We start from the raw sequence: 25,106 nt of genomic DNA, 5'->3' as shown, positions 1-25,106 counted from the left end.
CGTTGGGCTACATTCAAACCCATCCTGGGCCACGTACTGCCCATGGGCAGTGGGTTGGACAAGCTTGGGCTAGAATGTCAGCATCTACCAGCTGCAGGGTAATACAGCTGGTGGGAGTGATTTCTGTTATCTAAGTCTATTAAAAGACTGTTTAGTTACTACCATTTTTTGGCCCAGCATGGGAGCAGAAACCATAGGGAACACAAATGGAATATGTCACAGCACTGCCCCAGAGGGTTGCAATTTTTGTTTGCATGTACAAGTTAGGGATCTGGTGCTCAAGGTTAACCCTTGGCTAAACTCAGTGATGGAGACCTCAGAAAGCCGTGAACATGCAGCTCTTGCTGTGGCTGCGGTGCTGTGATGTACACAGCGCTGTACAGTTTGTCTAGAGGCTTAGGTTCCTTCCCAGCAGTAAAACCTTGAGCAAATCAGAGAACCAGCCTGAATAGACAGATCATGATCTTTCTTCTCACGACAACCACAACTCATGGAAGTTTTGAAATGGTTTCTCTATCTTCCTTCCCTCCTTCCAGATGGGTAAACTGGGGCCCACATGGGTTAAGGGTTGCTGTCCTGCTGCTCCCTTAGCTCAATTCCATAGCTGATTGAGTGGCTATTCACGGGGCTATCTGATGTCAACTCACAGGAGAGGGTCTCAACAGGAAACCCTCTCAATGGGGTTTGTCCAAAACAACTGCAATTAACGACAGGATGAGATTCTTGCAGCAAGTCATGCTGGTTTTCTCACAAAGCAACATAATAATGACCTTGTTATAAACTGTATTTAACTCAGGCTCTAGACATATATAAAAGGAATGCAAACTAGCTAGAGAAGAGAGCCTGTGTCCTTTGAGCCTATAGTTTTGTCAAAGGATGAAAAACTGGAGTTCAAAGTCATAGAGGTTCCTCTCCAACTGCAAACATTTTGCTATGCAGACTTCATGCTTGGAAATTAGGAAAGATATGAGGACTGAAGCACTTGGGTTATTTTAGTCATTTTTCAGAATCATACATTTTAACGTCTAGGACATGAAAATCTAAAACTGGCTGCCAAGAAGTTAACATCGATTAAAGTTAACAAGTCTTTTTGCTTCTGTGATGTCTTCTATCACAATGCTTCTAGTCTTCGGAACTAGGCAAGGATTTCACCTTAAAAAATGGCTAATACCCAGTTCACATCAATCAGCACTGCCTGTGACAGAAAGCAAGCCAGCACTGTAATGACCCAGAGTACCTTTTAAATCAATACATCATTATAAAGATAGAGAATTTAGGAACTAGAAATATCTTAGGCATTATTGAGTCTGGTGCTTTCATTTTGGAGATGAGGAAACCAAGGACAAAGGGTGTGATGTTGTAGGAGATAGAATTCGTACAGAAAAAAAAAAAAAAAAAAACCTATGAATTAAGTATGCAAGGACGAGGATGTCAGTGGAGATTGGCATTCAGAGCTTCTATCTCCATAGACAGTGGATTCCCACAGGCTTGCTCTCTGATTTTTTATGCTGATCCTACCAGAATGCCCAAGTCTTCTGCCCCAGCTAGCATCTGTTCCCATGTAGCCCCCCAAGGAAACAGACCATCTTACCTGATGCCCACGCCTTCCTTTTTCTCCCTTAGGGCCTTGGACATAGCTATTAGTTCCAGGATCCCCCTGAGAAAATAAAAGGTTCATTACCTCAAATGGACAGAAAAGAAAAGAAATTATAGGAAGAATTATTTATAACAAAACAAAACAAAAAAATAAGGTACAACTGAAGTGGACCCTTTTTATTATCTGGACCTGCTCAAAAATCTCAGACATTTAATGCCATTAAAATTCCAACCTTTTTAAGAACTCAACTTTTCTATAAGTTTTTCCCTCAAATCTCTTATTTGTTGCAATACTAAGATAAGGTGAGCAGATGCTTTATTAATGAATAATTAATTGCTCTTTGCCTTTGTGTCATGAGCAAACAGTTCTCCAGTCCCTGGAATTAAAGCAGCAGAAATCCCCCAACATCACTCACAGGATCTCCCCTTAATCCAGGCTCTCCACGCTCTCCAGGTTGTCCTGGCGGTCCCGTCAAGCCCTTAAATCACAAAGAAAAAAAATGTGTCACTTTAAAAAATTACATATTGCCTAGGGAGAAGAGAACATTAAGAGGGAAAATAAGAATCAAATGAAAAGAGCAACTTAGTACCTGAATTTTAAAGCATTCACTGCCAAGGAGGTGAGATTGAAAGGTAAAGAAGGACATACTTTTACTGGCTATCTGCCACATGCTTGGACCTAGATGTGTGTTACCTCATTTAACCCTCACAACTCAGGAATTCACCGATTTGCATTTTGCAGGACCTGAGATTCTAGGAAGTTGGGCCTAGGTCTCCCTACCATCAAATTCTTTGATCTTTCCACCCCTTGGTGATGCTCCACACAGAAACACATGTTGTTGTTGTTGTTGTTGTTGTTGTTGTTGTTGTTGTTGTTGTTTAAAAAGGGGGTGGTGGTGAGCAGGGCTTTCTCCATCATGAGCATGGGCAGCAGCGGTAGAGCAAGATTTCATGCAAAAGAGAAAGGAGAGAACAATGTTTCCAGAGCTCCTGACTACGGCAGATCGGAAACCAGAGAGGTGAAGAAACTTGTCATAGGGCTGTGACTTAATAAGTAAATGATGCTTCCCTTAAACCCTGCCGTGATCAGTGCCATTCCTGTGCAGTAGTGCCTACAGAGCCATGAACTGGGGAGAGGCTCCACCACAGGTGCCTTCCTCAGATGACATCACGTGCCTGGAGCTGGAGTGTGCACATGATGAACAGATGGGATCACTGTTCTATAGCTTTCAGACACAAAGGAAATAAAATGTTCTCTAGACTCCAAAAGAAGCCACCTTATAATCTTACTTGAGATCTCTCCTTATCTCTTTCCTGGCCTAATATAATGGTAAAAGGGAGCTAGATAACTCTAGGTTCCAATCCTGCTATTTAATTTCCTACATAGGCAAATTTCTTTGACTTCTCCAAGACTCCATTTTCTCATTTGTGAAACAGATATGCCTAACTTACAGAAACAGTGTAGGGATTAAATAGAAGAATAAATTCAAGTGGTTAGGCATATGGTTCCTATTATGATTCACCCTACTTCTAGATCCCCCTTTATCTGACCCAGTCACTGGACTCTCAGAGTAATCTTCCAAACCTACAGCTTCCAACATGTGTCTTCCTTGCCTATAAACCTTCGATAGCCCTTGATTACTCAGCAGAAACAAAACTCCCAAACGTAGCATTAAATTGACTCCAAATTGCCCTTTCAGGCTTTCTCCACACTCTTTATACTTTTTATTTTATCCTCCACGCCTATGAAATTAGGATCCTTATTTTTCCAAACCTATCATGATTTCTTCTAACTCTAACCCTTTCCTTGAGCCTTTTTCTTAAGCTAGAATACCCTGTGTCTCTCTCCCAGTCCCTCTCACAGAGGTCTGAGTGAAAAATGTCTTGATTTCCTGCATTGTCTGGAAAGCTGGAGTCCTCCCCACTCTTGGGCACCTGCTCAAATGCCACAGGGCCTTAGCATAGAAGTTGTTCTCTTGCCTCCCTCTGTCTTCCTTAATTGTTACCTATCTTTTAAATTTCATCCCATCTTCACGTCCTCAATGAAATCCTTCTGACTGCACAGGCTGGGTCAAATCCCCTGTTGTATTCCTCTCCATACCCTTATCTCAGCAGTAATATTTTATCTATTTCCAGGATTATTTCATTCATGTCTATCTTTTCCCATAGAGGCCAATCTTAAGATTCAGAGCCCATGTCTGTTTTGTTCCCCATTCTAGAATCATGTCTTGATTACAATAGATGCTCAATAAATTCTGATGATTAATCAAATGAAGAAAAGGGAGTCTACTTTAGTTTCCTCTCCAAGTCACTGTGCTCCCATTGGTTCTTTATTTGCACCATTGTTACATCCTGTAGCTTATCGTAAACACTTGACAGGTGTTTAATGAATTTAACTAAATGTAGCTGAAACTGAAGGCTCTCCGGTGTTAAGAAAGTATGCCATCTCCCACCTTTCCAAAGGCTGATCCATAAACTTCAAGTTAGAAATTAAACCTCAATAAAGAGCCATGTCTTCTGACTCTCCCTGTTTCACCCATCAGGAATTCAATCCACATCACTAATTGTGCACCCTTGGAGTAAAAGCATTAGTCTAATTTCATGAGGAATACAAAGAAGCATAAGCAAATGAATTACACCCTTTATGTCTAATCCTATCAATCAATAGAAGCTGACTATAGTACTGTGTTGAGATGAATCCTTCAGCCATGTTGGATCCCATAATTGGTTAGTATGTCTGCCATGGGCACAGGAAAGGAAGGTTGTGGGACATATGCTAGGTATCTGCCATCCCTTACATGGAAACAGAATTACTATCAGGAGGAAGTGTGTAATCACTGTCAAACGATAGTATAAATAATTGCAAGGATATAGAGAAGGCAAAGATCACTACAAACTGACATGCCAAGGAAGCTGTTGTGAGGAAGAGAAAGAGGAACTGGGCGATGAGGAAAAGGTGATATTCAGATTAAGCACTGAATATGGAAGCAAGAAAAAGGCATTCCAGGAAAGGCAGCTGGCATGAGCAAAGACACAGAGGTGCGCATGCATAAGCAACATTTCAGAGACAGTGAGCCTGGGAAGGTATTTCTTGACAGAGATTTGTAAAGAATGTGGTTGAAAGGCCTTGGATGTAACACTAAATCATTGGCGACAGGGAGCCATGAGAAACTTGAGAGATAGGGAGTGACATGATCACTCTTCTCAAGCACAAAATGTTACATTACTCATTCCACCATCAGCAAAGTCAGACCTTAGGTGAAGCTTCCAAACAGCTATCTCATATTAATTGCCCTTTAGCTCTCCATTTAACTCCATAGGATTTAAGCCACTAGATGATTTTTTCCCACGGTTTCCCACAGTTTAAAAATAAACTATCCATATCGGGTTACTCAATAGGAAAGTGAAAGAATATCATCATACTTTACCCGATTTCCCCTATTTCCTTTTTCTCCAGATGACCCTGGGATTCCACGATTACCCTAAAAAAAGAAAAATGAACATACAGACAACCTGTCTTTTATTAGTCCTACTAAAATTTTTCTTTATGTATTTTCACAATTCTAGCCAAGAGTAGAAAGTACCTTTACTACTCTATTTCTGACAATGTGACAGATTAGATGTTTTGAATAACCCTCCCACTGAAAATTTAAAATTCCAGATAAATTAAAATATATTTCGTATACATTAAAAATCTGATTTAAGGCCGAATGCGGTGACTTACGCCTGTAATCCCAGCACTTTGGGAGGCCGAGGCGGGTGGATCACCTGAGGTTGGGAGTTTGAGACCAGCCTGACCAACATGAAGAAACCCTGTCTCTACTAAAAATACAAAATTAGCCAGATGTAGTGGCACATGCCTGTAGTCCCAGCTACTCAAGAGGCTGAGGCAGGAAAATCACTTGAACCCGGGAGGTGGAGGTTGCAGTGAGCCGAGATCACGCCGTTGCACTCCAACCTGGGCAACAAGAGCAAAACTCCATCTCAAACAAAAAAAAATCAGATTTAAAAAAATCCTTATGGTTCATAATAAGGAGAAAGCAAAAATGCAGGCAAGTAGCTCATGGCAGTCCTAAGAGCTTCTTGTAATTGTGTGTGTGTGTGCGTCTGTGTGTGTGTGTGGTGTGTGCATGTGTGTGTTGCGGGGAGCAGTGTGAAGGGCCTCAAGCTGAATTTATTTTAGGGTGATCCCAGAATGTAGTGCCACTAGGAACACATGACAGAAGCAAACAACCTCAACTCAGGCCCTAATGATGTCTCTCAGACAACGTTCCATCAAAAAATGAGTTTAAATCAAAAGTCACAACACACATGAGGGAGATGCCATGAAGGAGAAGCCAGTGGAAACAACATACAACAAAATCGGACCTGCAGTGACTGCAAATATTGGGATTATAATATACTGAATGTAAAATGAGGATATTTAGTATGTTTAAATAATTAGAAGAGAATGAATAAAATAACCAACTATAAAAGGAGATCAAGTAGATTTCAGAAAGGATCAAATAGAACTACTTGAAGTGAAAAATATAATTAAAATTAAAAATTCAATTGACAAATTAAATATTACATTAAACACAAGTGAGGTGAGAATTAGTTAACTAGAAACTCTACAGAAATTATACAGAATGCAGTACAGAATGACAAAAAAAATAGAAATATAAAAGAGCAGTTAAGAGACATTGGGGGCAAAATGAGAAGTTCTCACAAATTTCTAATTAGATTTCTGCAAAGAAATAATACAGAAAAAAGGAAAAAATTATCATTTTGAAATTAAGTCCTGAAGATTTCCAAAATTTGTAAGAAACATAAACACTCAGATTCAAAAAACTGACAAGTCCCAATCAGAATACATAAAAAGTAATCCACACCTGGGCACATCATATTGAAACTGTCAAAAACTAAAATCAAAGAGAACATTTTAAAGCAGCCTTATGCATTTTAAAAAGTTGCTTACAAAAGAACAATTATTTTGACAGATAATTTCTTAATGGCAATAATGAAAGGTAGAAGACAATAGAAGCCAGAAAACTATGAAATTACATTTTCCTTTTTTTTTTTTTACACTCTGAGCAGCAGCATTTACATCTTTTTTCCAAGTCTTTTCTTTTTTTTCTTTTTTATGATACTTTAAGTTCTGGGGTACACGTGCATAACGTGCAGTTTTGTTACATAGGTATACACGTGCCATGGTTGGAATTACATTTTCACGGTGCTGAGAGAAAGTAACCGTCAACCAGAATTGCTTACCACTGAACTATCTTTCAAAGAGATTTTCAGAAAAACAAAAACAAGAAGAGTTTACAACGAACTAACCTTTAGAATTTCATTAAAGGAAATTCTGAAAGTTGTGCCTTAAGCAAAAGAAACATGATTTTTTCATGTTCTTTTGAAGGTATCAGTGACTACAAGGAAGGCATCAGTCAGATGAGTAAACGTAAGGGTAAAGCTAGATGACTACTGACTATATAAAACAACAATAAGAATGTGTAATTGGCAGAATTTAACAAAAATAAGATGGAAATAAAATACTATACAATAATGTAATACGGGAGGGAGTTGATTAAAGTTTCTAGAGTCCTTGTATTTTGAGGATGAGGAAAAATACATAGATTAACATTAAACATTGTTGAGTATGCATGTTAAAAATTCTAGCTAGTCATGAAAAGCTGTACTCTCCACAGGAGTATAAATGCCAGGTTAATAAAGAGGAAGACATTAAATGAGAAACTTCTGCACCTGTTCTCCATCCAAGCCATCAACTCCTTCCTCACCAGGGTTGCCCTGTGAAGCAGAGGAGAAACAGGTGTATGTGAATATTTCTTTGATGTTAATTTCTTTGCTAATATTTTTTCAATTGATACAGAATCTAGACTCTGTAACACTTATATACTACACCCAGTTACTAAAAAGTAATGATTATTTTCTTCCTGAAATAGTTATTAGGGTTATATGCTGTTTTACCTCATAGCTTCAGTTGCTAAAAATGTATATGTATTTTTTAACCTTAAAATTTGAGTGGATAAGAAAGATTTCCTTTAAACTTTTGCACTTGGAACAAGTAGCTGTTTCACAAGACCAAATGAAACACTGGTTGTCAAACGCTAAAAATGGTCTTTTTGTCATTGACCTTCTTTAAAAAGATGGCAAATAGGCCTGAATTAATTAATTTAATGGAAACCTGGTAGTTCACAGATTAAGGAGGAACTAAATGGGTGTGTGTGCATTTTGGGAGATAAATTTTTTTAAAAAAAGGAAGGAAGTGAAAAACTGAGGTTAATTAGGAGAGAAGGGTAAAACTGGGCAGTAGCATGGTGACATATCGTCAAATATCCCATCACTTTCAAATTGTGGGCCCTTCATTTTGCCAACTATCCCCAAATGACCAATAATATATTCATTACAAAGAATCTTTTAAAGAAAAAGCCAGAGTTTCACAAACAAAATAAAATGCATTTACATGTGTGAAATAGTTGATTTACTCCTACTGTCTACAAAAGAAAATCAAGTTTCAGGCATTTTTTTAACCAAAGCACAGCTGAGTTATACATAAAAATAAGTACACCAAACTCTTGGACTAGAATTACAAGGAAGGCATATTTGCCACAGGCCGCAGGAGGTTAATCGGTGGTACCAGAAAACATGGATATGGAAGCTCCATGAGCCCTTGTCTGTCTTGTTCATCATTTTGTAACCACTCCCTAGGATAATGTGGGGAACAGAGTGGGTACCTAATAAATACTTTTTGAGTGAGTGAATCAGCAAATGGATACTATGGTTCTGAATCTGAGTGTAAATCATTCCCTTCTCCTGCCAACTCCTTTCCTAACAACCTCATCCCAGCACTCCTCTTCCATTTGACACCCATCTTGACCAGACCCAACCCACTACACCCTAGATTCAGGACCAACACTTCTAGACCATCATGTGATGAATACGGTGGCCCAATTTGTATATAGAGTCAGTGAGGCTTGAAAACAATATGTCATTGCCTTAAACCTGAAATACATGTCTTACAAATAGTCACTCATTAGCATGGAAGTTTGGCTATTAATATCACCTGACAAATTCTCTTGTCTAAAAGTCTGAAGCCTCACCTCACTCAGGCAAAGAAATGTGATTGAAATAAGTATTGCATTTCCCAAAGAAAGTGCTATCCAGTTTAAGAAGGGTAAAAGAGATAACCTACCTTCTCTCCTGAAAATCCTCTTGCTCCCTAAAGTTAGAGAGAGATCAAAAGAATTGAGCTTGAATGAGATTTTTAAGCCTTGTTTCATTTAGGAAACCGTATGTTCCCTGGTTTGAAGAAAATACAATTACAATACTAGATCAAAATGAAGATGCCTTGTCTGGCAAGTGTGGTGGGCATTACAGCATCCTGGTTACTACTACCCTCCTTTGCATGGAACCTGGAGAAAATTGCACTTTGCAACTCCTCGCATAGTAGGAATGAAAGGGAATAACCCCTTATTAAATGCCCCTTATTAAAGTGATGATATTTTTCAAACAAAAGTGAGAATACATTGGCTAGCAAGCATGAGAGGGCTTCAAGGAACAACAGGAAAAATTAATTGAAAGAGTATTTTGATAGGTATACAGGACATGGTCATTGTGGTTAGGAAAACTCTCTTTAGGATTCTTAGATTGTAGAATTTTTTTTTTTTACTTTATTAAGAAAGATTCTCGAATCCTGGGCAGCTGAGGGACATTTAATGCAACCAGCTGAAAAAGTATACCTGTATCCCTTTAGCCTTTAAAACTTTAGTGTTCTCACATGGACACAGGGAGGGGAACAACACACACTGGGGCCTCTGTCAGGGGATGGGGTGAGGGGAGGGAGAGCATCAGGAAAAATAGTTAATGCATGCTGGGCTCAATACCTAGGTGATGGGTTGATAGGCGCAGAAAATCACCATGGCACATGTTTACCTATGTAACAAACCTGTACCCCAGAACTTAAATTAAAATAAAAACAAAACAAAAAAACCTTTAGTGTTCTCAATCCTACTTCCAACCACCAGCACCTGTCACTCTTTTCTGAGGGTTTTTTCAGGGAGCAGGGCCTGCTCTACCCACATGCAAGACAGGCTAAAAGTGCTAGGAACTAATACCCCCTGGAAGCTGCCATTAACTAATTCCTGATGGGATTTAGTGTATAAACACCCCAGCTCCCTCACCCCTTAACTGGGGTACATTGAGATGCTTGTTCAACTCTGGCTGCCAGAGTTCTTCAGTAGGATTAAGCTCCATCTACCCAAAGAGATGATCTGATTGATAATGTACCCTTTTCAGGCCTCCTTTCCTCCTTATCTCACTTCCTTACTTCCCTACTAATGCTTACTAGAATTATCTCCCAGTAAAATACTTGCAATGGACTCTTTTTCTCAGGCTTTACTTCTGGGAAACCTTTAATCTGAGGAGGAGCTAAGACTCCATAGCTATGTTGAAGAATTATGGTTTTCCTCAAACTCAAGGGATGAAGCCAAGAAAGAGAAAGAATCCCACAACTCAAGGTCACACTCACCTTAGGTCCCCTCATACCAGGGCATCCTTCCTCACCTCGGAGTCCAGGAAGACCCTGGGGGCCTCGTTCTCCCTGTGGAAGAAGAAGACATATGAATGCACACAAGCAACTGTCTCTGTCACCACCAGCCAATTCAAGCCAGCAATAAGGACCTTCAAAATGACCAAAAAAAGACTTGGTTCTTACGGTTGCTTTTACAACCTCAAAGACCTGCTCAGGTCACCTCCAAGGCACTCAGATTGTTAATCCGTCAACTGCTCATAGAGATGACTCCAAACCATACAAACTCAAACTATCTGCATTTTTAAATCAATTCAGTTAAGTCATATGGGCAAAAATTCAGAATTCAGATAAAACAGAAGGTCTGTCTGAACATTTTCTTCAGTCAGCTGAAATTGGATGGAGGTTTCGTTGTGGTCCCTCAAGGAATAAACCATTATTTGACCCTTTCTCTTCCAGGTGAATTCCTACCCATTCCTAAGATATAGGTCCTGTGTCACCTCTCCTGAGAAGCTTTTTCTGTTGACCCCACCCAACTGTCCCTTCAGATTCCTTGTAGTATTTGGAGGATACAAATCAGCACATATCATAGTGAAATGTGGTTTTACACATCAGAATCTCCTGCTATATTGTGAGGTTCATGGAGACAAAGACAACGTCTCGTTTCTTTATCGCTGCATTTCTAGCCCCAAACACAGCATCTGTTATCATACAATAGATATTCAACCAGGATTTGAAGACTTACTTACTGAATTATATTAATAAATATAACCTTTTCATCTCGGTATTAGATTAGGAAGGGAATGGTAGATATCTTGCCTTTTGCCAAGTTGATTAAATATTAATTGGAAAGTACTGCACGTCACATGAGCTTTAAACAAAAGACAGTCTACATTTGTAATACCTAACTTTGACTTAATTAGGTTGATAACTACATATGCTCTTCAGGACAGTAAAAAGGCACACAATAAAATGAGAAGAACTACTGATCTAGAATGAAAGGGCATGTATTTAAGTCCTAGTTCTGCTTCCAGCCTGTTGTGTGAGCTTAGACAAAAGCATATGATGTCATGAATCACAATTTTTACCATTTATAAATGTGAATCTAAATAATAGTGACTCTAGTCATCTCATAGGATTGTTCATTGAATGTATGAGATGCTGTATTGGAAATACTTCACAAAGTATATAGATTGAACAAATGAGGTATTTTATACTTAGATAGCAATAGATAACGAGAAAAGCACAGCTTCTGGCATCAGGAAACAGTTTTGGACACATCTCCAACCCTCTCCAACCTTAACAAGGCACTTACTTTCTCTGAGTTTTTACTTTCACATCTATAGAACGAAAGTATTAACACGTACTAGCAGGGTTGTGATGAAGATTAAATGTGATAATAAATATAAAATGCCTAATGCAGGGCTTCACATACAGTAGATGCTAAGTAAATGTCTTTTCCTTCCTTTTTCCTAGTCTATCTGTGTTTTTAGCTTCAATGTGTGGAAAATGTGATCCTAACATATCTACTGTACTACATTGCAATGTATAGTGCTACCAGTTGTGTTTATTAGAAAATAGTTGATATATGCAAAACAAATGTTCTTGATAAAAGCAGAGATATCAAGGAAAAATTTATTTTTAACAAAACTAAAAATAAACCCACTCAGCATGGCTACTATTAAAAAAAAAAAACAGCATAAAATAACAAGTGTTGACAAGGATGTGGAGAAATTGGAAACTTTGTCCACTGTTGGTGGGAATGTAAAATGGTGTAGCTGCTGTGGAAAACAGTATGGCAGTTCCTCCAAAAATTAAAAATAGAATTATCATATTATCCTGGAATTCTACTTCTGGGTATATATCCAAAAGAATTAAAAGCAAGGTCTGGTAGAGATATTTGTACACCCATGTTTATAGTAGCATTATTCATAAGCAACCCAAGTGTCCATCAACAGATGAATGGATAAACAAAATGTGGTGTGTCTATATAAAAATACAATTGAATATTATGTAGCCTTAAAAAGGAGGGATATTCTGACACATGCTAGAACATGGATGAACCTTGAAGACATTGTGCTAAGTAAAGTAAGCCAGTCACAAAAATACAAATACAGTATGATTCCACTTATCTGAGGTACCTAGAGTAGTCAAATTCACAAAGACAGAAAATAGAATGGTGGTGACAGAGACTGGAGGAAGAGGGAGTGAGTGTCTGATGTATACAGAGTTTTACTTTTACTAAATGAAAAGATTTCTGGAGACGGATGATGGTGATGGTTATACAACCATGTCAATGTACTTAATACCACTAACCTGTACACTTAAAAATTGTTAAGATGGTAAATTTTATGTTATATGTATTTGACCACAAATAATTAAAAAGAACATTGTGAAGAAAAAGAAATGAACCCACTCTTGTGACTTCTATTCCCAGTTTCTAAAATTTCAGTTGCTGTACACACATAATTATGTGTTTACCCAAAATTAGTCCTCAGGAAAAAATATATATATATAGCAGTCTGAAATTACAGTCCCCACAAAGCTGTCACAATTTCTCATATTTCAGAGTACTCTCTCCATTACTTTACTTTGAACAGCATGGTACTGACGCACCATCAGTATCAATTTGAAATGTTTATGAAATGCTATGAAGGTCACCCTTCAGGTCAGTTACAAAAAAAAAGGAGGTAAAGAAATCTAACAAAAATGTATTTATTATATTTCAGGTTGAGACCTTACAATTGCAAATGTTGAATGCCATGCAAATAGGACTTTTAAAAGTGACTTTTATAGGCAACTGAATTCATGATTATATTGTGGCGACCATAAAGAGAGAGTTCTACAAGCTAAATGAGGCAATGGGTTTTTGGAGCTGTAAATAAAATTTGCAGTGACAGACTTCATAAATAGACTTAAAAGTATTTTATCTTAAACAATTTAGGCAGAAGTAAACACAAAACACTATAGAAAACTGAAATGTTTCCAAAATGTGGCTCTAGTAATAATAAAGAAGTTAATATAGAAACTACATGGGAATATTTTTTAATAAATTGATTTGATAAAGTACGAAAGAGAGAAAAGCAGTTTTTCTAATGTAATATATAATTACACCTAATGAAAGACTTTAAAATGCTTACATATAACTAAATTAAAATATAAATATTTTATTTATATCAAAATAGACATTTGCCTGTTTTACCTATATCCCTAAAGGTTTATACATTCTAATTGAGCAAAAACATTTTTTAGGATGTTCATATGAAGAAATGAGAACTGTATTTTATATATGGGCCTATATGCTAAATGGTTTGGAGAACAAATTTTCAGTTTATTGTATTTCTAATTCAAATACTAAACTCTATAATGTTTAAAAATTGGTCTCTCATCTACTCACAGTATTTGCTTAAAGCTATAAATAGTAGCCATGATTTAATGGAAAGACTAACACCACTTAAAGGTTTTCAAAGGCTTGGCTATTTTATGACAAATGGGAATAATAATAACAACATATATACATATGTGTATATATGTATATATGTTATAGTTCTATATGTTTTATATATATTCTATATATGTATATATATAACATATAGAAATATATATTTCTATATAGCATATAGATGTTATATATGTATATATAACATAGAAATATATATTTCTATATAACATATAGAAATATAATAAATATATAATATATAATAAATATCTAATATATTATATAATATATAATATATTTTATATTTTATATATACATAATACATTATATAATATATTATATATTTTATATAATGCATTATATAATATATATTATATATAATAATATATAATAAATATATATGATATATATAACATATATATGACATATATATAGAGAGAGAGAGAGAAGAAACTAAGAATGTTTAGCCCTGTGTCTGGCATATATAAAACTGTCAACAAATGTTAGATGTTTTTGTTACAACAAAGTTACATAAATATTTTTGTGACCTTAGAAAATCTGACTTTGTTCTATAAATAAGGTTTTGCTGTGTAACCAATGCATAAGTTATTATTTAAACCACCCATTCATAACATATATATTTTTAAAGCCAGACAACAATCTCTCCCATTCCACATGCTCTCTGACCATGCCTCTCCTCCATGCTGGGGAGCAGTCTAAGTCTCCTCCTCTTGAATAGGGTCTGGACTCAGTGACTGGCTTGCAACCAACAGGATGAGAAAGCCATGTTACAGCCTGACTTCTGAGGCTGGGTCAGAGGCCTTGCAGCTTCAGCCTTGGTCTCTTGGAGCACTCACTCTCAGGACAGACCCTCCCTGCCGGAGTGCTTCCTATCGGTTCCAGCTCCACCAGTCCTTGTGCAGTTCCAGCTAAGATGCCAGAGCAGCAGACTTGTGAGAGAAGGGGCAGTGGGTTCTCCACTCCTGTTTCTAGAGCCCAGAGGGTCTAGTCAACCCAGCTGAGACCTCAGGCATGGAGGAAAGAGGCCCCTCTTTTGCTTCTTTTCCAGTGTCCCCACCCACAGAGTCTGTGAACATAATAAAATGATTATTTTACACCACTAAGTTGTGAGGGTTGTGGAGGGCAGTGGGACTGTAAGTTATGGGTAACTGGAACAATGATTTAGTTATTTGTCCTTGTGCGCTTTCAACTTGAACCTACAAATTTATGGGCCCCATTCGGAAACTGGTCTGCATCTGCACAGAGAGGTCTCTGCTGTTGAGGAGACCAATCTGACCAGCTTTTCAAGCCAACAACATTAAAAGCCATTCAGGGCCGGGCGCGGTGGCTCAAGCCTGTAATCCCAGCACTTTGGGAGGCCGAGACGGGCGGATCACAAGGTCAGGAGATCGAGACCATCCTGGCTAACACGGTGAAACCCCGTCTCTACTAAAAAATACAAAAACCTAGCCGGGCGAGGTGGCGGGCGTCTGTAGTCCCAGCTACTCGGGAGGCTGAGGCAGGAGAATGGCGTGAACCCGGGAGGCGGAGCTTGCAGTGAGCTGAGATCCGGCCACTGCACTCCAGTCTGGGCGACAAAGCGAGACTCTGTCTCAACAAAAAAAAAAAAAAAAAAAAAAAGCCATTCAGAGGACAACACATTGTGAAGTCACCTTCTCTTGTGAGAAATACATTAAAAAGAAACTAGAACTACTAGAGTTGTTCTGTCAAATACAGGGGCTATTGAGCACTTGAAATGTGTCTGGTCCAAACTGAGATGTGCCTTCAGGTTAAAGTGATATTTAGAAGACGGTATATAGAGAAAGTCAGGTGTCTCATTAATTTTTATATTAATTACTAATGAAATGATAATATTTTAGATATATTGAGATAAATAAAATATATTATTAAAATTAACTTCACCTGTTTCTTTTTACTTTCTTTAAGATAGCTACTACAAAATTTGAAATTATAAATGTCATTTGCATTATATTTCTAGCCCTGTACTAAAGGGTCTTTACAAAATATCTTGGTTTTATAATGTTGGCACAGTAAAGAAGGGGGACAAAACCATCTTTCACCCTAGAATTTGGTTTATCCTGTTTGTCTGAAATTGGAGTCAATGGTCCTAATGGGTGGGATGGACCTTATGTCATTCTCCTAAAGTTGACTGGGCTCATTGAACCACAGACCAGGCAGAAAAAATAAAATAACACTTAAAGGACATTTTAAAACATAATAAAAATGGGAAGGAATATTTTCATTATTTCTAAATAAAATAGCAAAAATCCATCAATCACGTTCCTGAATGTATTTCTAACACCTAAGACTACGCTTACTTAGGAAAAATAGAAAAATTGAACAATTATCTTGTAAACATAAAGAAATGTGACTCCGTCTCAAAAAAAAAATAAAAATAAATGGATGAGCTTACATGGGTTTCAGCAGCTACATTTTCCTCTGATTTCTGCTTATTTTCCCATACCCTAAATGTTCAGAACAATAAAACAACGTGCCACTCTAAGTGGAGCAATGACAACATAGATACCAGTGGTTCAGAAAGCATGGTCAAAGGGCCCCTTCTGTTTCCAAGATACTTTTGGGAGGGTCACAAAGTTAAAGTTATTTTTCCAATTACACTAAAATATCTTTTTTTTTCATTCTTATTCTCTGCCAAGTATGTGGTAGAGTTATCAAGAAGCCACATGGCAAGTGGCATCACCACAGACTGAATACAGAGACAGATTGGAAATTCAGCTGCCTCCTAATAAGCTAAATATGCCAAACAATGCTGCTTTCTCACTAATATTTTTTGTTTGGGAAAATACAGTTATTTTTCATAAAGAAATATGTCATTAATGTTAACTTTAGTGAGTTTATTGTTGTTATTTTGTAACAAGAAACAATTTTTAATATTCTTAGTTCTAATTTCTAATATGGTAAATAATAACACACGGAAACCACATAAACAAAAGCTCTTCAAGGTTCCCAATAATCTTTAAGAGTGTAAAGGTTGAGGGGTACAGGAAATGGAGAGATTTTGGTTAAAAGTTACAATCTTTCAGTTACAAGTTAGTAAGTTTGGGGGTTGTAATGTACAAGATGATAATTATAGTTGATAATACTATATAATATACTAGAAATTTGCTAAAAGAGTAGATGTTAAATGTTCTTGCCACATACAAAAAAATGGCAACTATATGAGGTGATGGACATGTTAACTGACTTGATTCTAGTATCATTTCACAATGTATACATGTATATCAACTCATTATATTGTACATCTTAAATTATACAATTCTATTTGTCAATTATACCCCAATAAAGTTGGGGTGGGGGGAAGAATATAATGGCATCCTTAGGCCAAAATGTTTGAGAACCAGTGGTATATACATGAATCAACCTTAAAATAGGAACCGGTGGCAAAGTGGTTTTCCATAATTCAAAATTAACTGAAAACCGTGGGATTTAAAAATCCTTCCATTTATATTATGTATCCATTTATATTATGTAATAAAGATGGATATTTATAAATAAATATATCCATTTATATTATGTAATAAAGATGGTCCCTATCACATCCCAGTCCCCTAGCTCACAATTCTCTCTATAATATACATTTTCTCCACAGACAATCACATGACTGATAGATAACTTGTGTTTGCCAAGCATATCCCCAGGGGTGTGTCCAGAGTTACATGCAAGCCATCAGTGGCTAACTATAACTCCACCACCTTCTCAGCCACACAGGGAAGCATCTGAGTGACCTGTAGTAAGAATGGTCTTAGATTCTCTCCAATTATTTTGTTAACCATTTACAAATATAGACAGCTTAGTAATAGGAACAAATTATCTGCAATTTAGCTCATGATTAACAACTACTTTGACATCCATGCACACTAGACACAGACCACATTTTCAGTTAGTTCAAATTCACTGATTAAAAAATAAAACAGCCATACTGAATCATTAATGCATTCCAGAAACTATATCTTTAAAAAGCAGATCTGCCTGGAATTTATTATAATAAATGTCTATTTTATATATATATATATATATTTTAGACCCACTGTAAGTGGCATAGATGAGAAAAACTTCCATGACTTAGGTGCAGTTAAATATTGCTAATATTTGATCCATTTTGCCATGTTCTTTCAAAGTAAAGAAATAACATTCAATACTTACATATCTGCCTTCTTCACCAGGATGACCGGGTAACCCATCAAAACCCTTCTCTCCCTGAAAAGACAAGAAGTCAAAATAAATAACTTGGCCTCTAAATTATTTGTTTCTCAAATCTATGTGAAATAAAAATTGTTACTAATAGATACCTTTGTCTCACAGATTTGTCATTTTATAGAGAATCTACTAAATATCAGGCACAATGTGCAGAGATGTACAGAAACAAATATTCTTGTCCAGTGTTACAGTGAAAACATGCATACCTGTTTGTCTTAATAGTCAGTAATCAAACTATTCTTATTTTCCAAAATCCCTTCTTAAGTCATTCTGTTGTAAAAATCCAAATCAAGACTAGTTTCTAGTTAAAAGCTTAAGGAAAACTGTTACTCTTAAAGAAGCTTTCAACCTTGTTTACAAAACATCAGTAAGCAAAGGTCTTCCTGCCTATCTTATTCATGAGAAATGGTTGTTTATTTCTGTGTGACTCAACTGTCCAGTTTTGTTTTGTTTTTTACTTCTTCTTACACACCGAAACACACAAACCATTTCCTCTCAAGGAAGTTTGGCTTGCCATGTTATAGTCAGATGTGTCTATTTAGTCTAAAAGTTGGTCAATAAGACCTGGAAGGCATATTTTATTTGTGATCAACAAAGATATAAAAGTCATTATGACCATCTACTGAATTCTTGCAAACAGAAACAGCAGAGAAGTCAAAAAATTAAAATACTCCCATCTTTGGCCTTAGAGGCACAGACACAAGCTGCAAAGAAACAGATCAAGAAGCTCCCCAAACTCGATTTTCTGATTCTCCAATCTGTCCCGGTTAATGAATAACAACATGACAGGGAAAAATCTAATGCTAAGCCATGATTACAATTTATTTTTCAAACAGTAATTATAAACTTTATACTATTCTAAATTTAAAAGATTGATCTGCAAAGCCATGAAGAGCTCATTCCAACAACCTCATGGAAAATCTTCCAAAGAAAACGTGTAAAAAGATGACACAAAGCCAGCGGGTATAACTTAACCTTACCTGTGTGTTTGTGATTATACCCTCATCATAAAGCTTCAGTCCCTGTGATTATGGAACCTTGCCAGCCCTGAATATCTGAGGACCATTTCTAATGAGATACTCTCCCTTAGAAGTGTTAAGTAGTAATTTTCCTCTTGGTTAACCTAGAGTTAACAGAGATGCAACTCTTTTCTCAGAGTTTGATGCTGTAGAAAAGAATGTTAGATGGGAAAGAGGTATTTACTACTGTAAAGAAAGCAGATGTTGGACAAGTGAAAATATGGTAGAAAAGTGAAAACTCCTGTGCAGTGGCAGAATTTGTGACATTATTTGTCAAATGACCACAAGAAGGTAGCATAATATGGTGGAAATCATGTGAGACTTAGAGTCAGGGAGACAAAGGGGCTTAACTCCCAAATGCATCTTCACAATGATGCAATTTTGGGAAAGTGATGTCACCTCTCTGAGCCTCAATTTCACACATGTAAAATAACATCTACCTGAAAGTGTTTGTTAGGGAGGTAAAATTAGAAAATGCTGTTAAATACATAACAGAGTCTGGTATGTAGTGGGTACTAAAATATCGTCTCTCCTTTCCCCATTCACATCTGACAAATTCTTACCTTCCTCCCAGAACTCCCATAATCACCTCTGTACCCATCCTCTCCAAAACATTTTGCATATATATTGCAGCATGTTCTTTCCACAATTGTATCCTGAAAAACAGATCCATATCACATACTACTTTCTCATCTGTGTTAGTCTGTATCACATTACACACTAAGAAGACAAAATTCTCTCAATGTTTTTAAAATTATTGTAATTAATAGAACTTAGCAAAGGATGGCGTTTTTAAAAAGTACTTACAAGTTGCTTCAGTAAGACGCTTGGGAGGGATTGCAGTGTGATGCTCAGAGGTTGCTTATATGCAAACCCTCTGCCAAATTCCAGCTCCTGGAGCTCTTCTAATTTATGGACACCTTCCAGGCCAATGATTAGGAGTCCAGAGAATCCTTCACAATTTCAACAGGTGGGAGATTATGTTCATGTCTTTTGAATGATCTATCTTTGTCTCAGCCCCACGTATTCATCCATCATTCCACCATTCCCATAGCCTTCACTTGTCTTGTCTCAAACTGCATTTTGTTACAATTAAAACTAGTTTGTGGCATGCCTTCTTGAAGAATTGGTCTGATACCTTTCAATCCCACCAGCTGAAAGTTAAGCAGAACCACAAAGGACTCTCATAGCTCTCTTATAGCCCCCATTTTGTCATTTCACAGATGGTTTCCAGCCCTCGTTGTATTAAATTACTTCCTTCTAAGCCTATCCCTGAAGTTGACTTTTGGTTTACACTTAGGAATTGTAGCAGTCACTGTGACTGTTCACAAATATGCTGGCTCCCCTTCTTAAGGGCACATGATAGGACTGCACTTCTTCAGTCAGGTTATCAACACTCATTGAACCTCAATTCCTTACCTGTAAAATATTATCTATCTCATGAAAGTTAAAAGTGACCATATGGCTCACTCTAGCTAATTAAATGCGAGCAGAAGTGACATATGTTAATCCCCAGGAGAAATTTTAAGAATAGTACACAATTTGCCCCATTTCCTTTCCCTTGCCACACCAATTACAAACACAGCTGTTGGGATATACCCTCCTTCAGCCTGGGTTTTTGAACGGTGAGCAGGAGGCGAAGATGAACCACTTCTTACTACTTTAAGTCACTGAGATTTGGAGGTTGTTATTGCTGTATAATCTAGCCTATCCTACCAATGCAGGCATTAAGAGATCATCTGGATTTGTCCACAAAACAAAAATACAAATGAACAAGGGTATTTTGGAAATTCAACTAGAAATCACCTTGTTCGTCGAATTTCAAAACAAATATTACTGTTAATAGTTTGAACCAAAAAAATAAATAAATAAATAAATTTTTAAAAATAGTTTGAACAGTAAGTTCTTGGCACATACACACAAATCAGCTTTTTGCTATGGTAAACAAGCTGCTTGAAAATTGTGTGGTTAAAAGTTGTGTACATATTCTTAATTATTCCTTAAAACTAAATTCTTTGAAATGGAATTTCTGATCTAGCATAGCATGTAAGCAAAGGTTAGTCTCTTGTTGCATACTCCCAAATCCCCTCCAGAAAACATGCGACAACTTAAACTTCCAGTGGCAATCTATGCAGTGAATTAAGATGGGAGTAAGTTGTCATAAAAAATATTCTAGCACATGATTAACCAATGGAAAACATCATCCCCAGCAAAATATGTTGAATATACTTGACTGAAGAGGAAAAGGGGTGAAAGGAACTTGAACAAGTTGCTGGTTGTTCATCCTTAGATTGCTTTAGAGCCTTTACATGGCACAAAGTGGGAATGGTGAGAGCCATAGTGTACAGTTGGACAAGTTGTGCTGTGCAAGACCACCCACCTGAGAGAGCTAATGCATGGCCAAATCCAGCCAGCATACCCCTCACCACCCAGGAGCCCAATACACTTGCATCCATGCAGTGTATTGGATGTCTTTCTCTGATTGCACAAAGATGCCATATAAACTAGCAGCAGGAACTCTTGGAGATGGAGAAGGAGGAAGAATTAAGAGCAAAGAGAGGGGAACTACAATGCAAAGAGCAGGGCCCAGCTTTAGACTGACTCCAGAGTTTAGGAGAAAACGACATATGGACCCCAGATTGGCCTAAAAGAACAAACAGCCCCTCTCACCATTGAAGTAGGAGGTGTACCTTCAACCTCCCACCCTCAAAAGCTAGTCCTGTCTGAGTCAGAAGACCCCAGGTCAGTGTCAGGGACACTGTTGAAGAAGGCAGAGAGTCTCAGCCCCAAAACATCCTCTGGCCCATACGAAGAAGGAGACGGGGCATCAGCCTCATGAGCACTGAGCCCCACGCACTGGGTGAGCACACAGGAAGCTTCATAGAGTCCAGTGCCATCTGGAGAGCTGAGTGCCTCAGTTCCAGTGCGAGGAGGGAGGCCCACACTGGGCAACCCTATGCACTTACCTCTGCTGTGGAGAAACTCCGATGTTTTTTTCAGTCTCTTTAAATCATCATCCAGTCCATCTGTAAACACTAAAAGAACCTGTTGTTTATGAGAAAGGGGGTTGGCAGAGCCAGACAAGGAGGGAGGGAGAAAAGAGGAGTAGGAAGGAGGGAGGGTAGGGAAGGAAGAGAAAAGGAAGGTAGTAAGACAGTGAGAGCAGGGAGGAAAAGGGAAGGGAGGGAAGAGGAAGGAAGGGAAGGAAGAAAGGGAAGGAGGGAGGAAGAAGGGAGAGAACAGAGGGGAAGGGGAGAAGGAATGCATAAAATGGATATTATAAATTGTACATTTACTTAAAATGCAAGAGTGAGTTTTTCTGGTTATGCCTAGCCTTTCACCCTGTTCCTTTTCACTTATTCTTTTATTACACATTCATCTTCATTTCAATCTCCCATCCCCCTGAAAAAAAAGAGGATTTGAATCAGCTGAACTTATTTAAAACTACCTTCCAAAAATGCTTACAATATTTATCCTTATCAACCAAAAATACCAAAATATTAACAGAGAGGTGTGTGTGCATGTGTGGTGTATGCAGTGTGGGCGGGGGTGGAGGGGAGGAGGTGTGTGGGCGGGGGTGGAGGGGAGGAGATGTGGGGGTGGTTATTGCTATTTTCTGTTATACTTTGTAATGTATTTTCTACAATTGAAATGTGTTTATTTGCTCATAAGAAATTTTTTATTTAAAACAGGAATAAAAAATAAAACATGGATGATATTAGTCAAAAAATACATAAGGAAAAGCTAAATGTAAGTTATGAAGTTTGGGGATGTCATTTCCTAATAAACATCACATAAAAGCTTTCCATCTCTGTGGGCTTTTGTGAGTATACAGTTCAGAGAACAGCAGAAGGGAGGGAGAGGCTTGAGGGGTGAGCTGTACTAAATAGCTGTCACTAAAGACAGTTCAAGATGCTGACTGGAAAAATAGCAAGCCTACTCTAAATGGTAATGAGTGACCATAAAAAGCTAAGGAGTCTTAAAACACCATCCAAGTTGTCTTGGAATTTATATTATGGAAGAATATGAATCACTAAACTGTGGGCAATTTGAGAGCAGGGACTTTATTCTTATATTCCTACTAGCATTATTGAGCATAGAATCTCTAGGGCTTAAAAAATATTTTTTGTTGAATGAAAACACATCTCTTGTTGGTTCTTATTGGGTAACAGTACAGTTTTCCTCTGTGTAAGATCACCAATTAAGAACAATTTAGTTGGCCTCAGTCACAAAGCCTTGTCCATTCTACCCTACTTGATGGCTCCATAGCAAGGGTTCTCAGCATTTATTACCTTTACTTTAGCAGAAGAGAGATGAATAGCATTATCTCCCAAGGACTGCAAAAAGTTCACATCCATATTGTTATTCTTGGCAGCCTGATGAACCAAGAATTTCTGGATGATCTCATAACTGTATTTTTCAAAGCCTGAGTCAAAGATAAGTTTGCCATTTGAGCCAGGAACCAAGTAGCGGAATCTTGGGTTGATCTGATCAGGAATGCCACAGCTGATGTTAGAAAGCAAAGTCAACTGTTGCATCAGCTCTGGCAGTAACCCTTGAAGCTTCTGCTGAACTTGCTTTGAATGAGTTGAGATATCAATTCCTACAGACAAATCCAGGTTGCATCCTTTGAAGGTGAAGAAAATAAAATTAGTCATCTGCAGATGCATAGCTGAGCCTAGAAGATATCAGCCAGTCTAGCCCTAAAAGACAAACCCGCCAACCCACAGTAATATAAGCTAAATAGGGGTAGTTTAAGTTTTGGGATTGTTTGTTACACAGCAAAAGCTAACTGATACAATACATACTGTTTCATAGTTTTATGCCTCTGCAGATCCTATTCCCTTTGCCTAAAGTGTCTTTTCCATCTTCCCACCCCAGTCTGGTCCTTCAAGTAGTAGTTCAAGTGCCTGCCCCACCCCACTCCCCAAGCACTCTCTGGTTCTTGTCCCCACCTCCTCATGTTAAGTTATTAAATGCCCCCGCATGTCCATTGTTACTTTACTTGACCTTCTTCCCTACTAAACAAGGATTCCTTGATAGTAAGGACTATGCCATCTAATTTTCCAATTGCCCAGTACAGATGTTCATTAAATGTTTGATAAATCAATGAAGAAAAGCAATGAAGAAAAATCAAAAAAGAAAATATAAACGAGCCTTGAGTCTCTTTCAACAATAACTGGAATTATTTCCTTCTTCCCTGAAAGTGTTTTTTCTCATTCACCACCCATTTCAGCAGCATGGGAGCATATTAGAAAATGTCAGGAAAAAAATCACTCCCAATTTTCTGTATCTTATGTCTAAAAATATTTAAGCCCTCTTGGGAAGGTTTTCTCTGGAATTTGAAGGCCCATTAATATTTCAGGCTGTACCTATACACTTACCAGTATATAATAAAATTATGCACAAAATTCCACTAAAGATCAAAAGTTGATGGTCAGAGACACATCTGAGTTGGAATCCGGTTGGATGAATTAAAATGTAACAACCATAAAAGGGCACCTATTAATTACTTCTGCACAACAAGTATAACTTAGCACTGCCCAGGGCAATCCAGGACATGCAAACATTTTCTCTTTAGATCATCACACACTAGATTACATGATGATGTAAGGATCTGTGTCTGTAACAGAATCTGTATACCTGTATCGGAATCTGCAAGAACAGAACTGCAGATGGGGAGGAACAATTTGAGGGAAAATAAATATGTAGTAGACCATTCACCATGGACACTAGCTTAAAGTTTCCCAAAAACCTGAGATCAGAGCTGAGCCATGAGCATTCAATCCCCTAAATGTCATACTCCACGCTAGCTGGTAAGATATATTTCTGTAATTGCCAAGACAGAAAATGCCTTCCTCTCCTCATTTCACATAAAATATCTTGGTTTGGTTTGGTTTTTTAAATATGTAATTCAAATTTATAAAAATGAGCTTTCACAGATATAAATCCCATTTCTATATTGGACCTAATTTCAGAAAAAAAGGAATTTCCTTTTTGTAGTATGGCGTATTATTCCAACATTTCTAATTCACATTTTCACCAGGAACATTTCCAGCTGGCTCTGTTCTATAATTGACAGATGCAAGAAGCAATTTCCCTTCCTTTTAATGGAGAGGATTAAATCTTGCCAGGTAATCTCTAAGGTCTTTTTCAGGTTTGTGATTCTAGAATTCTATCATTAATGAGAGTCTAGCCCTTATTAAAGTGTATAGCTAATTCCATCAAAAAAGTTAAAGACAAAGTTGAAGATAAACCTAAATCCTAACTTACTATATGGGGCAAAATA

At 37.5% G+C, this 25,106-nt stretch overlaps 1 protein-coding gene across 3 annotated transcripts in view; it reads right to left on the bottom strand.

The window, feature by feature from the left end:
- Positions 1-25,106, bottom strand: part of LOC693357 (collagen alpha-4(VI) chain-like) — a 106,371-nt gene that overhangs the window by 55,460 nt on the left and 25,805 nt on the right. For all 3 annotated transcript variants that reach the window (XR_013413556.1, XM_028843683.2, XM_028843684.2), the window contains exons 9-19: positions 23,110-23,444; positions 21,784-21,862; positions 19,625-19,770; positions 19,381-19,473; positions 17,745-17,798; positions 10,121-10,192; positions 8,786-8,812; positions 7,336-7,380; positions 5,025-5,078; positions 2,013-2,075; positions 1,592-1,657 (exon numbers count right to left, since the gene is read on the bottom strand). Coding sequence is in view for 2 of the 3 variants with exons in the window: in XM_028843683.2 (XP_028699516.2) it covers positions 1,592-1,657; positions 2,013-2,075; positions 5,025-5,078; positions 7,336-7,380; positions 8,786-8,812; positions 10,121-10,192; positions 17,745-17,798; positions 19,381-19,473; positions 19,625-19,770; positions 21,784-21,862; positions 23,110-23,444 (1,034 nt within the window). In the remaining variant the exon portion in view is untranslated. The remainder of the gene's footprint in view (positions 1-1,591; positions 1,658-2,012; positions 2,076-5,024; positions 5,079-7,335; positions 7,381-8,785; positions 8,813-10,120; positions 10,193-17,744; positions 17,799-19,380; positions 19,474-19,624; positions 19,771-21,783; positions 21,863-23,109; positions 23,445-25,106) is intronic.

This window comes from Macaca mulatta, chromosome 2 (genome assembly GCF_049350105.2).
Source record: "Macaca mulatta isolate MMU2019108-1 chromosome 2, T2T-MMU8v2.0, whole genome shotgun sequence".
In the NCBI taxonomy this organism is placed as follows: Eukaryota; Metazoa; Chordata; class Mammalia; order Primates; family Cercopithecidae; genus Macaca; species Macaca mulatta.
Note: the sequence above shows the minus strand (reverse complement) of the source record. Positions and strands in the feature narration are given on the sequence as shown.